This window comes from Rhododendron vialii, chromosome 2a (assembly GCF_030253575.1).
Source record: "Rhododendron vialii isolate Sample 1 chromosome 2a, ASM3025357v1".
Classification (NCBI taxonomy): Eukaryota; Viridiplantae; Streptophyta; class Magnoliopsida; order Ericales; family Ericaceae; genus Rhododendron; species Rhododendron vialii.
Window position 1 is genome coordinate 42,249 of NC_080558.1, and position 21,216 is coordinate 63,464.

Below are 21,216 nucleotides of genomic sequence, written 5' to 3' on the forward strand. Positions count from 1 at the left end.
GATATAAATTCCCATTGCTAGAATGATTCCAAATGATGCGATCCGGTCGCGGAGAGAACCATTGGACATTTGCTTTTTGGGTTTGAAGGATAAGGTTGGCAGGAAGCACAAAGGAGATTTTATCAAAAATCCAGTGGTTCTGATCCCAACAATCTCTTACACAAAGACCATCTTCTTCCCGATGGAGAGGACCTGAAATGTGAGCTCTTAAGGGGCCTTTACCCGTCCAATTTGCCAGCCAGAAAGATGTAGCAATTCTGTCACCAATGAGGGTTCGGGAACCTTGCATGACAAGGGTAAGTCCCTTTTTTATGCCTCTCCACGTTGGAGAAGGGGCAGAGCAATGGGGTTGAGTGAGGCTATACTGACCCTGGATGACGAGACCAAAGAGAAGTATCATCCTTTTGTACTCTCCAAGTGAGTTTAGCCATAGAAACAGTATTGACATGTTGCGTACTACGCAAACCCAGACCGCCAATGGTTGTCTTTGGTGACACTATTCCAGCTAACGGCATGCATTTTCCATTTTTCCAAAGTCATTCCCCAAAGAAAATTGCGGCTTGATCGATCAATAGTCTTTAGGGTGGACTTCGAAAGAAAGTTGCAGTGCATGACGTGCACAGGGATAGGCTCAATAACAAATTTGAAAAGAGTATTCCGACCCGCAAAAGAGACGCACATGTTGTTCCAATTGGAAATCTTCTTCTCAATATTTTCAATGATAAATTGGAAAGATTGTTTGGTTGGGATTTATCATCCTGGCTCGTGTTATCAGAGAATAAAACTCTTGATTTTGCAAGACTTACCTTTTGACCCGAGAGTGCGCAGAAATCTTCTTGAATTGAGTATATGGTTTCACAATTTGCCAGAGTGGCCTTTGCAAAGAGAACAAGGTCATCAGCGAAGAATAAATGAGAGTTTGGATCCTCTCCTTGAGATTTTAATTGGGGCCCATAGCCCTACGTTCACAGCTTCGGAGATTTGAATCGAAAGCTACTCAAGATAGAGGAGTCTTGATGAATTACCTACATGTCCACATATTTTTCTTCTCGTATGCATATTCTTTCTTTTGACTGAAAACTCTATTTTGTGAAGGTCATTCTCTTTTTCTTCATTTTCTTTTCAGTTTTTTCATCAAGTTTATATGCTACTCTTTTCATTTTATATTTTTTCCCCTTGTCCATCTTTAAAGGGTAAGCACATTACTTTGTGGTGAGTACCTCGCTTTATACATAAGAATGCGCAAGAACTTCCACCTATGGATATGAAATTGAGTTACAAACCCAACTGTACTAGAGGATATATTATCGGTGTAATGAAAGTTCACCAGTTTAGCATCCACTAAATTAACTTACTTGTATCGGGTCCCTATCTTAGTTGCAGCTTTCGGATATCTCATTTAGCTGCACTTTGAGGATGGCTGTAGCTTCGGCTTAGTTGGTATTTGTTTTTTATATCTTATGTTTCTAAATTGAACACTTTAAAAAGGCCGTTGGGAGTAACTAATGCCAAGGCACATTTGATGTTGTGATCTTGTCTTGTATGACAATTAGGACAAGAGAAAAGTCTCAGAACATATATAGGACTGTAGGGCATAGAGCAACCTACTCTTCCTATGAAGTGAACATAACAGAGACGAACAAGCGAAGGAACACAATTAAAGTAAAGCAAATTAGCAGAGGTTTGTTGCATGTCTATCTATTATAGAAATAACAAAAGTTCCAATTTGAAAAATCTCGCCATGATCCTCATTGATCAAGGGGATTCCAGATTTACACACAGGAAAATAACAAAACAACAAAGAAGCAAGGAGTGGCCATGATTGAATTGTTACAATGCAAGCTAGCTAGCATGCATTTGGGTTCTAGTAGGCTTTTGGGTTAACGGACTATGCCCTCCCTCAAGAAATGATGTGTTGTTTGCTCCAGCTGGTTATGATGGGTGGTGGTGGTGGTTAATTGGGACTTGTCCAAGATGGACCACATCACTTGAACATCCTCGTAACCACAAGCCATCACTTCCCCATGCAGATCCTGAACACAATGCCCAGCTGCACTTATACATACAAACAAATGTAGTCACACACCGGCCCATACATATCATCCAACAATATTAATAATTACTCTATACCTTTAGATAAGTACATCAGCTGCATATACAAAAATACTCCGTGTGTGTGTATATATATATATATATATATATATATATATATATATATATATAGACACACACACACACACTTGTAGAGTGTGTGTTGCTGATTATGTAAGTATTAGTTACCTTGCTGAGACTTGTTGTGCTGATCATCCCTGCGGGTAAATGTGGTTGGGCTTGGATCTTGATTGGTCAAGAAAGTGCATGCTTTTCTAAATGGTGATGTGAACGTTCGAACCCAAGAATTCATCTTCCGACTAAACGTATGTACCTGCAGGGCTCAATGTTTGACGCAACTCTTAACTCGGAGCGAGCTACCTTAATTCCTTGCCTCCGTTCTCTATATGATTATTATTATGAAGTAGTATATGGGTAGGGACTTGAGGACAGACGCACGCATCAAATTGAGAGAGAGAGAGAGAAGAAAGGCAAGATTCGTAAGATGAGGTTGGATGAGTTATACTTCCTACATTCCGATTTGTTTGTTTTCTTTTTTACTTATATATGTCACAAATTGACTGTCCAATTTCAAAATCAATTAATCAGATTATGTAAATTTCCAAATCAATAAATCATATATGATTTCTTTAATAAGTTAGAAGTCCGATAAGTTGAAAATTCGAGATTGAACAAATAAATTGAGACAGATGGAGTAATTGTTTTTCTTATCTTAATATCCTCCACTCCGACTGCACCTTGGCACATGGCCCACGCTCCCAACCACGTCCTCAACACGTGAAACCCTTTTCTTGTATATGCTATCTTCTCATAAGTACTACTCCCTCCGTCCCTTATTTATAGTCCGGTATTTCATTTTGGGCTGTCCCTTAATAAGTGTCTATTTTATAAAGTTAGTGGGTAAAAATTGGTGAATTGTCTATTTTGTCCCTAAAAGTAGATTCCATTTTAAAAAGTGTAAGTGAGTAAAAGTGTAATGATAATGGGTAAGTAGGAAAAGTGGAGGAAAAAGTTGATGTGAAAGGTATAATGATGATGTCTTTTTAATAAGTTGGAATTACGAAGCAGGACACTTAAAAATGGACGGAAGGAGTACTATTCCATTATTTTACCGTCGTCTTTTTTTATATTCAAAAGTAAAGCACTCACCATCCGCAAACGGGTGGGGATGCGGTGGGAACATGTGTTGGAAGATTGAGTCTCACATTAGATAAATAGAAAAATAATTGGACCTTAACACATAATTGAGTGGCTCGCCACTTGCAAAACTTAGTCTTTAAACGGATGCGGATTACCAACAAGTGGTATTAGAGCCGATGGCTGACAATCTTTAGGCAGACTCAAACCGATTTGACGAGCTTGAATAGAGACTCTCGATGGAGCGGAAAAATTTCAAGGTGACTCTCGGTGGAGCAAGGATGCAGGCTAATGGCAATAGCCTGCTGCATAGAGGTTCTCAATGGATTGAGGGGGTCCATCAATAGAGTTGGTGCGGTGAAGTCCGAGGTTAAATCAATGTCGAGAGTATAAGATCATGGATTCAGGGGGTGTCAAGAAGATCAAAGAGTCACCACAATACATGCACGTGTTGGTAACATTTTTGTAAGGAAGCTCAAAAATGAATTGTCAAAACCAGGGTTCAACTCCTTCGGTAACAGTTTCGAATCTATTGTTGGTGCCATCTTTCTTGACAGCGGACGTGATTCTGCAGTTGTTGGCAGAATTCTACTTAACATACTAGTTGGTGCACTATGTTTTTCTGTTTCACCTTTCTGTTTTCTTAAACCTTGGTACAATGAAACACCAACACTCTTAACTACTTTCCATATCTATGTGAAACACTTTGAGGACACATGACACATTGGGGACAAGCCGAGGACACGCAGAGATACTTATCCAACAATATGAGAAAAATGTACAAATAAAGAAAATTCTCGTTCAATTTGTAATATTAGAAAGGGAAACAATAAGAATTCTAGAGATAAATTAGTTTTGGTTATTTCCAGAAAAGGGTAATCTCCATATTTCATTCAATCAAATTTCCAGGAGCAAAAAGCATGCAAAAAGAGGCCATATTGTGGAGCTAATTTGCTTTTTACTCTGCAAGCCAACCCAAGAAAAACAAACGCTCCTGCTCCCCAAGCACCAAACAAAAGAGTGGGTTCATTGTTTTTCCCTTCTCAAGAACTACAACACTAGAGTGGGATCCAAATCAAAGGATGTTCCCAAAAAAGTACATGTACCATGATTAACTTAAAATTGGTCCAGAAACAAAATGAAACTTCATGGGGACTTTTGGAAGTATACATTTGATGAGCTTTACTATCGTGCCAAGTGCTTTCAGAGCCCCAAGGGTCGCCACAATACATACATGAGTTGTACCACTGTGATATGCCCAAAAGCCGAAGCATACATACAACATGGGCAACACTAGAAAAACTATACAACTTGGTAAGTGCGTGCATTGTTGAAATCATACTGAAAGACAATAGCACAACTACAAAACAAGGTTTGTGAAACGTATATGGTAGTGCCTAGCCCCCAAAGCACCAGCCTCATTAGGCAAATGGAGTTCTAGACAACATTGTATCCACGGTGGATTCCTGGTAGAATCGTCATTTCCAGGCACCCCAAGCAATTTATTCATCTTGGCAGCAAGTACACTAGCAGATGGGTAACCTCCAAAAAACAGTTCCTCGAATTGTTGTATAGAGCAAGAAAAAGTAAGTGTAAACAATATATAATATATAAAGCAAAAGGGATCTTAAGTTAAACCAAATTTCAGCATCAGGAGTATATAAAGCTGCATTACCGCGTCTTCACCACACAGTAGAGCATGTATTCTAGCAGTTGGATCCTCCAATGTAACTCTTATCCTAGATAGTCCAGCAGGCGACCAGAAGTCCTTGACTTGTGAGGGGCATATTGCCACTACACGAACAATACATTTGAATCTCCCCTTATCCTGTAAGATCAGAAATTGGAACTCCAAGTAAGTTAAAAGAAGCAATTTCTAATCATCTAGCTAAAAAAGTACCCTGTTAAGAACATATCCCTTTGATGATTCGCATTCAAGTACCAAGAAATTGAGTTGCATATTCTCTAAGTTAATGAACTATTTGTTTGCCCTTTTCTCGTTTTGCAAAGCAATTTAGAATCGGCAAAAATCAAATTTAGAACTAAGATAGGACAAAGGTCTTGATTGAGAAGCACAAGTCACCTTCGAGAAAGTAAGAAGATCCATCAAAGTGGCAAATTTAGTGGACTCGTAATCTGTCAGTGTCAAAACTGGTGAATAGAAAAAATAGAGATGAGTAAACAAGACGAGCAAATTTAGTGGACTCGTAATGTGTCAACTTTGAGAAACTATTGATTCACATCCTCAGGTATCCAAGGATGCAGAAAAAAGAAATGTATAACATAGATTGTATCAGGAGAAAAACTAATACGATACCAGTTATAAAATTAGAAACATGATAGCTAGACATGGGCACACGACCAGACCGCGACAGCCTCTCCGTTAGATTCCTATTCCACAAAAACATAAACAAAAATTAAATTTCAGCCATTCTAAACCGTATGATTAGAAAAATGCAACAAGGTCATACAATTATATCCTCTCTTTTTTCAACGTCTATGGACATAAACAAGTTTTGAACTATATCCCACTACCTTTTACATTCTGCGACGCTGTTGTCATTCTCAGATAGAAGTCGAACCTTACTTGCACAAGTTAGGAAACCCTTCCATAGCCCTGAGTCTACTTCAAATAAGACATTGCGAATTCGGACCCATTGGCCAATGCTATGGAAATGGTAGCCAAGTTTCCCAAAAGCTTGGTCAGCAATAACTCTCAACACAGTTCCAACACAAGGAAAATTAGATATAACATTTGTAGGCAAAGGCACCGATTCAATTTGAAGTCGAGTTGAGCTATGTTCTTCCAATCTGATCACACAAATTGAAATAACATATTGGTTTAAAATCTCTCAATAAAGAAAACATTAAAAATTCCAAAATGTTGATTAATGTCTCATAACTATCAAACAAACTTACTTTCACTTGTGAAACGGGTTGGCTAGTAGTTAGTTCTTATTATTGCTATTCATTTTTTTGTTGTAAGGGTAGTGTAGTCTTTTAAACGCATTAGGGTTTGCCTAAGCTTAATAAGGTTAGCCTATATAAACATACTTATCTTTGTATTATAATGATTGCTATTATCAACTGCATTTCGCAAGCACTGGCTTAAAGTAACATTCCCTCAGATAAAAAAAGTACAATACCACAACAACTATAAACTAAGCCGTGTGGATACAGGCAAGGGATACGGACAAGCTGAGAAGGATATTCACAAAACAAATAAAAACTCATAGCTTGAAACAAAAGGGAAGCAGTTATTGAATTGCTTGATAAACACTATTGGGCCCAATTCCTACCGCTGCTTTTGGGACAATGGGTAACTTAACATAGTATTAAAAGCGCTGATAGGAGTGTTATTAATAACAATATAGTTTAAGAAATATTCATCTTTTTGCTTAGTTGTAACATATATATCGTAATTAAGTAATTTCATATGTAACATTAGACTCTCATTTTCTCTTTCCTAGTAGCTTTTCTTCCATTCCTTTGGATCCATCCATACTGGGATCGAGATTTTGTTGCGATGGGAGCGGGAGCCGGGAGCAAGAAGCAAGGCCCCCATGTGAGGATCCAGCAACTAAGATCCTTTTGCAACCCTGGTAGAAATGTAGTAGATTCATTTCCTATACTATAAGACAATGTAATGAATAAATAAGCTATCAGTCTGCAACAAATTAGTCCCCCAAAAATGAGTGCCTTGATTTGCATTACTGATTGTACAAAAGTGAATGTTCACAATGAAAAACTCAAGGCAACTATTCTTTCTTTTCGTACCCTACAAATTGTTTCTCAACTTTGTTAAGAGCAAGTTTCAAAAACGCCGCCCAAAAAATGAAGGTTGCTTGCATTTTCTTTGCTTTTTCAAATGGTGTTCTCTTTTAAATATCAAACTCGGCATGAAAGATAGAATCAGAACCTCATAAAAGCAGGTTCCATCTTCTAAGGAAAAAAGAAGGGTGAAGTAACTTCATATCAAATTCTCCAATCGGTATGAGAAACATTTCAAGGGGAAAGAAAATCTAATGAGATAAAGAATGACAAAGTAATGAAAACAACATAAAAAATATCATAGTTTCCTAACACTAACCATTTACAAATCACACAACGAAAAAATAGATTGTGTTGCTTATCTGATAGTAATATTTAACAGTTGGAAGTGATGAAGATAGGCCCTATGCTAAGATTCATGGTACCTCAATAAAGAGCTGAAACAAGGCTGCACATAAAGAGAAACTTACTTGGTATTAAAGCTTAGAGGAGGAACATCAGTTCCATCCCAGATAAAGAGCATCCACTCATTGCTAGATACTTCACAGACACCCAGAACCTACTAAAGATAACTATTCAAACATCATAATCAATGGTCCAAATAAATTAAATTTTAGAAATAGGGCAAACTAAAACACTTGTCAGGCAAAGCTTATAAGGCTTACAAATTGTGGAACACCATGGTAGCATGATTACCTTGCATACGAGATCAACATATTCCCTTTCCTTTATGTCGTTCAATGACACTACATACGGGCTAATACCTGCAAAGCACACATTATGAGAAAAGTATTGAGTTAATATTTAAAAAAGCAGTTACTAAGTTCTACCACCTTCTCTTCAAAAAAAAAAAGAGTAAGTAGTCATACAAGTCAAAATTGTTTCACATGTTATCATCTACCAAAGTGGTTTGCCCAACCTAAAAGAGGTTCAAAAAAGCAAAAAAGAAATCAATTTTTTTTACAAATATAAGTCTAGTTATTACAATCATCGTAAAAGATAACCAAGGGAAAATTCAAAAAGACGAAACATGGCAATTACTCAGGCTTAACGACATTCACAATATCAAGAGATTTCACCGGGATCAAGCTGAAAAGTGAGGCACCAATTCCTCAGGCATGTAATGAACGGCTTGTCAGAATCTAGGAGGCAGAATGCTGGAGAAGTTTGATAAGGACTGAAAACAGAACTACACTTCCCATCAAACAGAGCAAAGGATGAGAAGCTCTTATTAAAAACAGCATATACGTCTTGTTTGTGTCTTTCAATCTGCAAGCACCAGTTCTTACATCAGCCATATACTAGTAGATAGATTCATGCCCAAGTAATGACGACCTCATTTTGGGTTTTGAGGGAGGTTTTTAAGAGGAATGAGTGGAGAGAGATAGATAGAGAAAATTTATTGGGGACCGTGCACAGGGTTTTGAGACCTCTAAACGAACAAGCCCGTCGACATGTTACAAAGCAGGAAAAAATAATTAAACAAATTCATTTGTAACTTGGCATTCAACTGCATAGGCAATAAGCTAAGACAAACCATCACCAGTTTCGAAGCATAACTATCCCCCGGTAGAGGTTATTGTGAGTAAAATTAAATTAGGCCCCGTTCCGCTAAAGTTCTTATTTTTTAAGTACTTATTTTCCGCTTTACGAGACAGGTCATTCTCTCACAATACATCACCTTTAATTCAAAAAGAAGTATTTCCCTTAGGGGAACGGGACCTAAGGTCCTGCTAGCCATTTATTTAGGTTACTCCGTCCTTTTCTTGACAAAATCCTAACAACCCATACTTTGCTAATCTTGTTTATCAGCTAATTGCATGAGCATGATAAAAAAAAATATGTTCAAGTAACCTCATGAGTAGGAAAAGAGACAACCATTTCTACATAGAAACCTTGAAGATTTTGCTTTCCACAAGTCAAGGATGTCACTCCCAGACACTGATTCTCTAGTGAGTCTCAAAGACTAAATAAACTTGCAATTGGGCAAAGAGAAGAAAGTGATGACTTCATCTTCTGGTCCAAATCCTCAGCCTTAACACTATAAAACACAATCTGATTTACCAAGCCCATGCAACACGTCCCAATAACATGACTCAAGTTTTGTCCTAGAGCAACTCCCAGATCTAACAAGGCTTCAAGAATAACCACCACAACAAAAGGCATGTTTGACGTGTTGCCCACAAGAATCTCTGTCCACACATATATAAGAGGGTGTAACCTCATTGTTCAACTACTTCAACAATGACAAGAGCTCTAGACTTTGCTGATTCGTTCAAACAATAGAGGTGTCACAACGAAACCTTGGCGAGGGAAACCTACAAAGAGAGCGGACCTCAAGCCCTATTACACCTACTCATAACCGACTTTCCATAAATCTATGAAATCAAGATGTTGAGGTGTGTGTGTGGTAAGTCTAGGAGAGAGAGAATTAGAAACGAAACTACTCTTAAAATGGCAGGAGTTGTACCTATACATGACAACGCAGTTTGGACATATTTACCATATACCTGCAGATGCAGAAGTCAGGAAGAGTGACATGATAGTAGTGGATAGTAGGGCTACGGGAAGAGAAAGACCTAAACAGACTTTGGATGTCGTGATACAGACGGATATAGCCCTGGACATAGCTCAATGGAAAAATAAGCCGACCTCAATTGATTGGGACACAAGGCTCGGTTGGTTTTGGTTTGGATTGTTAACTAAGAAACAATAACCAATGACACCAAGGTGATAGAAATACAAAGACGAATAATAGTTATTATTGCTAGAGAGTATGTACACTGTAAGTCTGTAACTGAACCCAATAAAGAAGAAAATGGGAGGGAAGTTAAATGTTAAGTACCCGAACACAAGAAAGCAAAATGATGTCTCTGCGGGAGCGAATGTGGGGGAGTTGATGAACATCATCAATGAAAACATTGACTGACAACTCAGGGCTCTGTTGAGACCGGTCAATCACCTTCAGAATCGTGCAGTAGTCTGCAAACACTAGCCAGTTTGAGTGATTTATGCATCTCTATGCAAACATATACGTCTATGACTCTATGTATTTCTGTTGCTTTTCTGTGTTTGGTTTTGCAAAGAAAGTGTAAAAATAGAAAAGAGACCAAGAACGAAAAAATAGGTACCAGTTCCCTCGCTCATCCTGGGAATGCTGAACTCCACTACAATACCAATTAGATTCACCTTCCGTTTCGGGTGATCTTTCACATCCCTCAACGGCATCATACATCGCCGATCACTCATCTCTCCCTCTCTCTCTCTCTCTCTCTCCGTTCTTCCCTTCGCAGCCCCAGTTTGCTTGATACTCCGTCCAACTTTGTTGATCTATTTTGGAAATTAGTGTCATTTTTAAACCATTTAATTTTTTAATTTATAATATTTTTTATAATTTTGAAAACGTAGAATAATAAAATTAATTGAAATCTATTAAATAATATTCATATTGCATATTTTTTAAAGTTACCATTGAAAAAATATGAACATTTGAAAGTGACACAAATTTTCAAAAGAAACTATCATACAAGGATAGAGAGAATTTGGTTTTCAAATTATGATTTTAAAAAATATTCTTGCTCTTATTTATTTCTGGAGCACACAACAAAAAACGGCTAAAGTTCCGCAGACAATTCTGTTTGAACTGTTGGTTAACCGAAACATACCGCAAGAGATTGGTCCGGTTTAGTATTTGTCAAGTAGATTGTTTCTAAGGCTTTGAGTATTTGCTGTAATCTCAAATTTGTTAGCCCACGTGTTGGTTTTAGTTTATAATAAACTAATGTTTATTAATGAAGGTTATGTTTCATAACAATGAAATGAAATATTTTAGTTTTCTTTTTTAATTGTTTGAATCTTTGATTTTCTGTGAATCTCGGTTCCCCGTTTGGGACGGGATGGTAGGTGAAAAAAAATTCCAATGAAATCGTGGTGGGGGGAATTAGAGAGGGGTGGGTAAATTAGGGACAAGGATAGCATGTAACCACCCCACCTTCCCTCTTGCCAATGATGTTCATGCATAGATATTTCACCCGTAGATCCGTAGTCCTATCCGGCTTTTCGAATGATATACAACATATTCTTAATATTTTTCCAAGGGCATCTTTAATCCATTTATATTTCTCCAAAATAGAGAATGAATGTGACATATTAAGTGAAGATTTTATAATTTATTTTCTTTTTTCTTCACTTTTGTACTTTTTGAGAGAATTTTTTAGGGAGTTATATTCTTTTTTAGAGTTTAGAGGAATTTTGTACTCCAAATTTACTTTTGAATGACCAAATTCTAAAAAGTATTATGGATCCCTCAAAAATTCTTTTAAAAAAATACAAAAAGCGAAAAAAAAAATAGAATAAATTACAAAATCTCCCCTCAATGTATTACAACCTCAGGGTCATTTGGAATTGTTTGAAATAACGATTCCAATAAGAAAAGGACATGGCATTCCGCCATTCAGGTGCAACCTTAGGATCATTTGGCTGTGTTTGATGAGTTTTTGAGAAATTTTGTAAGATTATGAGTAAAGAGAGAAATGAGAGTAATAATTAGAAGTATAGATAATGATTGGAGAGAGATAAAAAGAGAAATGAGAATAATAATTGGAGATATGAGTGAGTAATGATTAAGAATAAAATAATGAGTGTTTTCTTAGTTGAGATTTTTTTTTTCAAAAAGCAATCAAAACAAAGCAAAGCCACTTCGCTTATTTTTCCCATAATTTTATAGATCTCTAAAAAGTTTTTCTAACAAATTCAAATGGTCAGATGTGATAGGAGTATTATATGTATATTGAGGTTAAATGAGAAGTTTACGTGACTTTGAATTGGAAAAGGAAAAAAATAAGGAAAATCTTTATTTACGGAGGTCCTGTAAATAAAATTTACAAAAGACAATATTGATCGTTCAAAAGTGTTTTGAACGATTTAGATTAAAGACAAATTATTAGCGATATAAAATATTTATTACCAATCAAAAATTAAAAATATATTTCAACTGTTAATTGTCGAAATGAAAGAGTAAGATTTTGTGTTTTATGTGAACAGTTTATTCACGGCTCCACTTGTGAATAAGTTTATCTAAGAAGGGAGCAATTTGTGACATGGATAAAATGCTAGGGTTTTCTTAGCAATCGTCGCCGAATATATCCAATTTCTACACGATCAGGACCAGCCAAAAACCGAGCAGGTACCCGCTCTCTCTCTCTCTCTCTCTCTCTCTCTCTCTCTCCATGTCCCTGGTGGCCGTTGCTTATGCTTCATCTAGATGCTTAAACATGATAGATTTGGGGCCTGGTAAAATAATCACTCCTTCAAAAAGTATTGGGATGTCCGATCCACAGACCAGGAGTGAATCGATTTAAAGCGGATGCACTAGCATTTTGTTTGGGGCCTGAAGCAGTTGCTTTCTAGGCTTCTACCCAGGGCCGGCCCTGGGCAAGTTTTCGCTTTTGTTTCGGTTCAATTCCCGATTGAGCCAACTGTCGAGTCCGTGGCCCTTAATCGGGTCTATTCTGCCAATATCTAGAGTCTTTACTTGAATGTTACTATCTTAGATATTGAGCAACTGACGAGAAGATTTTTACGGGCACTCACGAACAATTTTTTTAAACACTGAACCTAATTAGGCATCGCTGGTCCAACTTAAAGCTTACCATGAAATGAGAGAGGATCTTGTAGCAATAAACAAAGCAAGAAATGAGAGAGGATGAAAATCATGATGTTTTGTAACAAGTGCAAACAGAGTTGCTTTCATCCTCCCTCCCCCTTCTACCCAGTTGCCAGCCACTCCCTCTCCCATCGGCAACTCCTCTCAGACCCCCCCATCTGTTTTCAAAGAAAGTTTTGTTGACAAAATGCGCATATGCTAGACATTTTTGTTTGTTTAGTTTTATACAAGTAAATGAAAACAATTCTTGTTTTAATGAAGAGAATGAAGAAAGCTGACAAGGTTACCGAAAGGACACCATAGCTTTTGTGGTTATGTGGGATTGGAAATTTTCGTTTTGTACGTTGTAAGGAAACAATCATTAGTAAGGAAATAATCATGATCATTTATGCTTTCCTGAAAAGTTTCGTACTTTGGAAACATTTTATAGTCTTATTATAGATTTTGCTTTATAAGTTTTTATTTTTCTCGTGGTTTATGTTATTTCTTTTTGGATTCATACTTGTGCAGATTCTGGCATATGCAAAAGGTTTACACTTTTTTTTTTTATTGATTTCTGATGGTAGGTAGTTCTCAGTACGTGGTTGGTATCCTTCAAAGCCGTTGCTTGTGAAAATTACAGTTTGTTGCCCCCCTTAGGGCATATTGGTTCTCATTCGTTGAACTTCAAGTAGTTTTGTTTGCGTAAAGGTCACCGTATGGCCACAAAGAAACTTATAGCTATTTGTCAATCTGGGGGTGAGTTTGAGACCAATATAGACGGGTCTTTGTCATACAATGGCGGGGAGGCCTATGCACTGGACCTTGATCAACAAATGCAGTTAAGTGACTTCAAGCAGGAACTAGCTGAAACATTTCATTGCAGTGTTGACGGCATGTTGATCAAGTATTTCCTCCCCGGAAACAAAAAGACTCTTATTACAATATCCAAGGACAAGGACTTCAAGCGCATGGTGAACTTCTTTGGGGATTCTGACCAGGTGGAGGTATTTATCATGGCAGATGGAGTTGTTGCTCAAAATGTATCAAACATGCCTGTTAGCAGGTACTTACATTTGACCTTGATGTTTCTTGTTCTTGTGATCAAATGCATATTTTGCATGTCCGCAATTTAAGGCTCAGTTTGTTCACAATAGGTACAGGGGTCGGAATTTGGTGGTCTGTCATTTATGCTTCTTGTTTCAGCAAAATGGAGCTGCTGATATTTAAACAACATTTATGCTCCTCATACCTTGCTGCATTGCACTCTGATTGTGAATCTTACTGAAAATTGAAATTCTGTACCATAGGAGAGATGACGACATATGGGTCAGTTACAGTCTTATGGCACCCTTTGTCATGCAGGTCGAGCAGGACAACTGTTTCAGAAGCAATGGTTCTTGTTGATGTCCCTGTTGATACAATGAGTGCTGATGACCCAATCGATATGGACGCACCTATTGAGACAAGCCCAACTAATGCTCTTGCCGATATTATTGGTGACAATTATTGTAGAGCTGCAAGTCAGTGGGAGAATGCGATCACTGGGGTGGACCAAATATTTTGTAGTTTTGCAGAATTTCGTGAAGCTTTGCGTAAATACTCAATTGCACATGGATTTGCTTACAAGTATAAGAAAAACGATAGTCATCGAGTAACCGCCAAATGCAAATCAGATGGTTGTCCGTGGCGGATATATGCATCCAGATCAGCCACTACCCAGATAATCTGTATTAAAACAATGAGACCGACACATACATGCGAAGGAGCTGCTGTAAAAGCTGGGTATCAGTCGACAAGGGGCTTGGTGGGAAGTATCATAAAGGAGAAGTTGAAAGTTTCTCCAAACTACAAGCCAAAGGATATTGCCACCTACATCAAACGGGAGTATGGGATTCAACTGAACTACACTCAGGCGTGGCGTGCAAAGGAGTCGGCGAGGGAGCAACTTCAGGGTTCATATAAAGAGGCATACAGTCAGTTACCATATTTTTGTGAAAGGATTATGGAGACTAACCCAGGTAGTATTGCTACATTTGCCACAAAGGAGGATTCGAGTTTTCATCGTCTCTTTATATCATTTTGTGCTTCAATGTCTGGTTTCCAGCAAGGTTGCCGGCCTCTCCTTTTTCTTGACAGCACCCCCCTGTATTCCAAGTACCAAGGGACCTTATTAGCTGCAACAGCTGCAGATGGGAATGATGGTGTGTTTCCAGTAGCTTTTGCTGTAGTAGACGAGGAAACTGATGACAACTGGCATTGGTTTCTATTGGAGTTGAAATCTGCAGTATCAACCTCTCGACCGATTACATTTGTTGCAGATTTCCAGCAGGGCTTCAGAGATTCATTGCATGCAATTTTTGACAATTGCCAACATGGTTATTGTCTGCGCTATCTTGCTGAGAAACTTGATAAAGATTTGAAAGGGCAGTTTTCCCATGAAGCAAGACGCCTCATGGTTCAAGACTTTTATGCTGCTGCTTATGCAACTAAAACTGAAGCTTTTGAACGTTGCACTGAAAACATAAAAGCTATCTCGCCTGAAGCTTACGATTGGGTCATACAAAGTGAGCCTGAACACTGGGCAAATGTGTTTTTTGGGGGGGCAAGATATAATCATATGACGTCTAACTTTGGAGAACTGTTTTACAGTTGGGTATCAGAGGCAATTGAGTTGCCAATAACTCAGATGGTTGATGTGTTACGAGGGAAGATGATGGAGTTGTTTTACACCCGGCGGGTTGATTCCAATCAATGGGAAACAAGGCTGACACCATCTATGGAGGAAAGGCTACAAAATGAGACTTCGAAATCACGTTCGCTTCAAGTGTTACACTCGCATGACAGCATATTTGAAGTTCGTGGAGAATCTGTTGATCTAGTGAACATCGATCATTGGGACTGTAGCTGCAAAGGATGGCAGATTACTGGATTGCCTTGCTGCCATGCTATTGCTGTTTTTGAAAGGCTTGGTAGGAGTGCATATGATTATTGCTTGCAGTACTTCTCAACTGAGAGTTACCGCCTTGCATATGCGGAATCAATTCTCCCTGTACCAAATGTAGAAAAATCAGTGGAGAGTCAACTGACAGAGGCGGCAGTTACTGTAACTCCACCAGTTAAACGTCCAGCAGGCAGGCCAAAGATGAAGCAGACTGGATCTGTAGTAATAATCAAACGCCAACTCCAGTGTAGCAGTTGCAAGGGCCTTGGCCACAATAAGAGGAAATGCAAGTATGTGTACGCCTGGTATAACTTTCAAGTTGTGTAATTTTTAACAGTTTTCTTTAGTTGTTGGCACGTGTCAATTTACCTTGCTCGTTATTAACGTTGGGACCTGAGATGATGTTATTCGTTTGCACATCTTATCCATGTGCATGTCTGTCATTTGCGTATGCCTTGTCTGTGCATGTATGCATACATACCTAAGTTCCATGTCATTATGTCAATTTTGCAGGATACTGTTAAAGTTCCATATTATTGTTGGTTGCATATTTGCTTCTTTGCTATTGCACTCGTCTAGCTGATTGCCTATGCTATATGTGGAATATCAGTGCAGATTGCAGAACAAAATCATTAGTGTAGCCCATACCATGGAGAAAGTCGCCCACTTGTATCGATTATTTCTAGTCATTTGTCTAAATACTGATAAATATAAATAAAAAAAACTTTCACTAACTCATTGTTTGCTTTCTCTCCTTTATCTTTGACTCATTTTTATATTCCATGATATCTTGATGGTGTATCTCCATGTTTCCTGGAACACTGATTGTTTCAGAATGAATGGGAATGGGGTATGACTGGGAAGTGGGAACGGGTATGATGTCGGCCCTAAATTGTAGGACGATGGAGATAGAACTCTGTTTTGTCTACAATATTTTATGTTCTACTTTCAACACTAAACATTTATGTAAGCAAATATCGCTGGAATCACCATCATCATGGGTTAATCGATGTGACACATGGTCTGGAGGCCTTCTGGGCCTTTGGAAGTGTTAGGGCGGGAGGCTTATTATTGATGTAGAACTGAAATACAGCCCCTAGGAATCCGTGCATACTGGGAATAAGTATTCATCAGTATTTGCAGAAACCCAAAATCTTTATTCATTCAATGCCCGTGAACATTCAGGCGGGGTCCTTTAAGTAGGCTTAAGAGATGACAACATAAAAGATAATCATAGCCTAACAAGATAAAATTAACTCCAAAGTAAATCGTAGATAACTGATAAAAGAGATATCTTAGATACCACATGGGCCCACAGTCATCTAGTGATACAATGGATGGACCACCCTCCCTTGCCGATGTTGATAGATGCATGAGAACATGGTGCCCGCACCAATTATCTAGGGGTGCCTGGGCCTTGGAGGCTAGCTCACCCCAAGTGTTGAGGGCACAAGCGAGCCTCCTGACATTATGTTTGTAAAGTGACATTAACTGCTAGACAAACCAAAGGCCTTATGGTGCAGGCTTGGTCTTCAGGTATGGGCGTGTATAGAACACACTGTATGCCATTAGAGATCGTTTGACTGGGAGATATTTCTCTTTCTAGGTTTGTCCAAGGTATAAATCCCTGGAGGGAATGATTCAATTATTTTGGCAAACTCTCAACTCCAACCACCTAGCCATGTGATTGCATAAGTCTCGTGCATGGGTGCAAGATTGTGGTCGAGTGTCCCATTCTCAACCCTGAGGGAGTTCCCCCACATAGCCAGATGACTGGATGACTTCCACGCATGGGTGCAAGATTGCGTTGAGTGTCTGCTTCTAAACCCTGAGGGAGTTCCCGGGCCCTATTGACATGTCCTAGGAATCTAGGATCATTAATGTTCCCTTAGAGAAAAGGGACTGCGGGGTGATGTGTTAATAGGAAGGGGATTTGAGCTTGACATTGGGAGCAGAGAGCCTGCTTGGTCGAATCAAGGGCAATTGAGCCCTGCCCTGACAATTATTCTTGGAGGAGAGCAATTTTGTTCACCCTCGCAAGGGTATGCTCATTCCGTATCTTACTACGATGATAGCGCTCATTTTGTCCAGATTCATTTGTTAGGAGACTTGGCAAAAATTCAGCTCAATTGGATATTGTAAGGGCTTGATCAAACAGTTCAACTTCTCAGTCAAGAATTTTACGGAAATAAACGAACTCCTAGGTGAAGCACTTATCGATGTTCAATTGAGCTGAATTTTTATCATGATCTCTTAACAAATGAAAATATTGAACAGTTTTGATCAGCAAATTGGGACACGGAATGAGCATATCCTCGCCGAGGGTGAACAAAAATACTCTCTTCTTGGAGTGCCTTTGGAAGTTGTGCCTAAGAATCTTCACTCAAGACCAGGGCACCAGGTGAGATTATGATAAACACAAGGTCTGACCGTAAGGGGGGCCAAAGGGCATGCGTGGCATGTTGAAGTATTCCAAGTGTTACCTCACAAGATTAGCTGAGTGCGAATTTTGACTGCGAAATTGGGGATGATGGCATGGCAGGGATGGGCCCATGAAGAAAAACCCAAAGAGGCGATAGACTTCCCCCTAATTCCCACGTCTTCTTTATTTGACATAGTGGCATAGAGTGTGTTGGGATTCCATCCAAGTGGGGTGGTGTGCGCGAAGCACAGTATCACTCTCTACCTTATTTCCTTAACACGGATTAGGGTTTTCTTCTTGCCTATATATATATTGATGTATATGAGAGCAGAGAGGTGTGTGACTGAAACTATGTGAGGGAGAGGGTGAAGGAGAGCGCGTGAGCCGGTGTGGCTCACCGGAGCGATGGAGAGCCGGTTGTGGCTCTCTCAGAGAGGTTTTTTCATCTTGTATTATTGTGTAAATAATATTAAGGGAGTTTTTGCTTGTATCATTGTGTTGTTGAGTGACTCCGGATCCTAACAACTGGTATCAGAGCACAGGTGAGCAAAGGGGGTCACCGGAAAAACAAACAACCTCCATTGATGCATGGGTTAATCTGTGATCAAAATCGAAGTTGGTTGGAAATTGATTTTGATCAGTGGGTTTTGTGCGCCTCACAGAGACAATCGTCACGGTGTGTGGGCAGTCATGTTTCATCACCCGAGGAAGTCTCACGGGCATTTCAAAAGGCGGTGAGTGGAGGCAGAGCAGCTGTTTTGCTAAACCCAAGACGAGAGTTGATAAAAAAACAGGGTTTGAAGGCTAGGATTTGTTCGGTAGAAGGTGGCACGTGGAAGGCGCTGCGGTCCGCGTGGGTGTCACGCGCCGCACGCACGGAATAGTGGAGACGATGACCACATGTCGGCCACGTCAGCCCTAGCACGCTGAGTCAGGGCCATGTGTTAGCCACGTCAGTGCCGGGTGGGGCCACGTGTCTAACACGTTAGTGCCATGTGTTCTGCCACATCATCAGGATGGGTCCCCACTTGGGTGCCACATCAGAAGTCAATGGGCCACGTCAGCCGGTTAACGCTGACATGGCGTCTCAGTCAGCAGTCCAGTCAGTGGCACAGTGGTGCTGTGTGTGTCGGTCGGTTCACGGTTCAGTGGAGATTTAGGCTGGTTCATGCCAGTTCGGTCCAGTTCCGGATCCAACCCCACGCTCCGTTTTCGGTTTGGAGGCTCCTAGGCTGGGGCTATTGCTTAGTAGAGCAGGAATCCAGTGTTTGGAGGCTTTTCGGGTTGTGAGGAGGCTTTTTGCGGCATAGTGATCTGTTCCAGACGACCATGGGAGGTCGTGGTCAGTCGCGGGAGACCTAGTAAGCAAGGATACATTCTTTTGAGCGTTGTATCCCGGTTTGGGGTGTTGGAGAGCTCGTCTGGTAATGACACAAGCGCTTGCTAGGGGCGACATATCGGAGATCAAGGGCTGCAGGGCGTCTGGAGTGGAACAAGGATGGACGAGTGGCAGGGACAGACGCGGAAAGAGGTGACTGAGAGTTGCTAGAGAAGACCTGTTATCCAGATCTCAAACGAAATACTGTAGATGAATTCCTGCCCTAGATTCCATATAATAGCATTGTTTGACATCTGCATGGAAGCCTTGATAGTTGATATCGACTCTCTGTCTGTGTTAGCTCCAAAAAGTGGCACTATTTTTCGGTTGGCAATTCCATTGACAAAACTATTGGTTGGTTGGTTGATTAATTAAGTATTTATACATAGCAAATATTTATATACCTAGGTGATCTAAGATTTTTCAGTCTGTGTGTTTGTGTATGCGTGCGCGCTTGTGTAAATTACCCCGCAGTAATAGGAAGTATGAACACTATTTCATCTTCCCATCAATTCACTAAGCAGCTCTAATTATTACAAGTACCCAAGGATCTTTTCCTGCTATATCGTAATACTTCCTTTACAGGAAGTTCCTTTGCTCATGCGCTATTCTTCGGGATTTTGTTAATTGCAGTTGAGTTTTTACTGATAAGGCTTGTTTTTTTTTTCTGTAAGCAGCAAGACACTGGAGAATGATTCCGTCTTTTTTTGGAATTGCAATGTTTGAGTTTTTACTGAAGTAATGTTTTGTTCTGTAAACAGCAAGGCACTAGAGAGTGATGCATCAGATTCTTTAGCCTTGGCAAGTCCGACAAGCTACATGACCTAAGGGAAACACATGATATTTGGTGCCTTCTCTTCGGATTTGGTACTTATTCTCACTTATTGTTTCCTTTTCCTAGACGTGAGCTATGCTTACCTGTGAACTATTTTGTAACAGAGACACTCTTGTCAGATTTCTTCCTATGATTCTTCTAGCTGCTGTTCGATAGAAATCATGCCTTGGTCAATTTCTTTCGACTATAATACCGTGAACTGTTGACCTTTTTAGCTGTTCTCTTTTTTTGGGTTTAAATATGCAGACCTCATCTCTCAGATTTTTCATTGGTTAAAACTTCAGAGAGAGAGAGAGAGAGATGGTTGCAAACTTGCTATGTACGTTCCTCATGGCCTCTATTGTCATCTAGTTTGGCCCTTGTTGGACAAATAATTCAGGATTACTAATCCCAGGACTATTAATCCTATCTGTTTTAATCCCTGAATCAAACGAGGCCTTGTTGTATTAGGAATTGTATTTAGTAGCCCCACGTTTTGAGCTATAAACTGCAACAACAGTTCGTGTCACCCTGTATCAATTTCTGGATATAGAGGGTACTGTAAATGGCTTGTAGATTTAGCACAAGATTGTCTTTTTGAGCAAAAGCACAAGATTGTTAATGTTGTATATATTCAACTGATTATCAATTAGCTGAAAGAATGAAATTGGTTGTTCTTCTGAGGAGGTTTGTGTCAGCTAAAACATGGTTCTGCTGGTGTATGGGCATTTATTACTGTTATTATGAATATCATTTGTCAGTTTGGAATGTAAACTGCTTATATATAGAATTATAGTTGGAGCTGTACTAGTAATAACGATTGCTATAGGAAAGTATATAAGAGTATCAAAATAAGAGGTGGAACCACTACTACTCCATAATAAACTCTCACTATATCTTAATTGGACGTTATTGGCGTCCCTGTCTCGTCAAAATTGGTTGGCTTATTATATCATTTCCAAGAGGTGAAAAGAAGACAATCATTTTGAAGAAA

The 21,216-nt window shown here is 39.3% G+C and overlaps 3 protein-coding genes across 8 annotated transcripts; 1 reads left to right on the forward strand and 2 right to left on the reverse strand.

Annotated features, from left to right (window-relative positions):
- Nucleotides 1-1,456: 1,456 nt before the first annotated feature.
- On the reverse strand, nt 1,457-2,570 carry LOC131316325 (uncharacterized). The gene is made up of 2 exons (XM_058345646.1): nt 2,281-2,570; nt 1,457-2,050 (listed from the first exon to the last, which is right to left on the reverse strand). Exons 1-2 carry the CDS (start codon nt 2,402-2,404, stop codon nt 1,881-1,883), a joined length of 294 nt encoding a protein of 97 aa, XP_058201629.1. The 5' UTR covers nt 2,405-2,570; the 3' UTR covers nt 1,457-1,880.
- A 1,689-nt stretch (nt 2,571-4,259) lies between these two features.
- LOC131316513 (protection of telomeres protein 1b-like) lies at nt 4,260-10,349 on the reverse strand. Of its 3 annotated transcripts, none has more exons than XM_058345913.1 (10): nt 10,152-10,349; nt 9,866-10,011; nt 8,100-8,289; nt 7,717-7,784; nt 7,491-7,579; nt 5,785-6,060; nt 5,567-5,640; nt 5,333-5,385; nt 4,925-5,077; nt 4,260-4,807 (listed from the first exon to the last, which is right to left on the reverse strand). In XM_058345913.1, exons 1-10 carry the CDS (start codon nt 10,267-10,269, stop codon nt 4,610-4,612), a joined length of 1,365 nt encoding a protein of 454 aa, XP_058201896.1. In that variant the 5' UTR covers nt 10,270-10,349; the 3' UTR covers nt 4,260-4,609. The 3 variants fall into 3 exon arrangements, with proteins under 3 accessions (XP_058201896.1, XP_058201894.1, XP_058201895.1); XM_058345911.1 differs by having other exon boundaries at nt 5,333-5,400; XM_058345912.1 differs by having other exon boundaries at nt 5,333-5,400; nt 9,866-10,002; nt 10,152-10,348.
- Nucleotides 10,350-12,079: 1,730 nt separating this feature from the next.
- On the forward strand, nt 12,080-20,457 carry LOC131315614 (uncharacterized). 4 transcript variants are annotated; one of them, XM_058344771.1, is made up of 4 exons: nt 12,080-12,205; nt 13,252-13,730; nt 14,030-15,913; nt 20,170-20,457. In XM_058344771.1, exons 2-4 carry the CDS (start codon nt 13,384-13,386, stop codon nt 20,234-20,236), a joined length of 2,298 nt encoding a protein of 765 aa, XP_058200754.1. In that variant the 5' UTR covers nt 12,080-12,205; nt 13,252-13,383; the 3' UTR covers nt 20,237-20,457. The 4 variants fall into 4 exon arrangements, with proteins under 4 accessions (XP_058200754.1, XP_058200756.1, XP_058200757.1 ...); XM_058344773.1 differs by having other exon boundaries at nt 14,030-15,898; XM_058344774.1 differs by having other exon boundaries at nt 12,202-12,312; nt 14,030-15,898.
- Nucleotides 20,458-21,216: the final 759 nt, after the last annotated feature.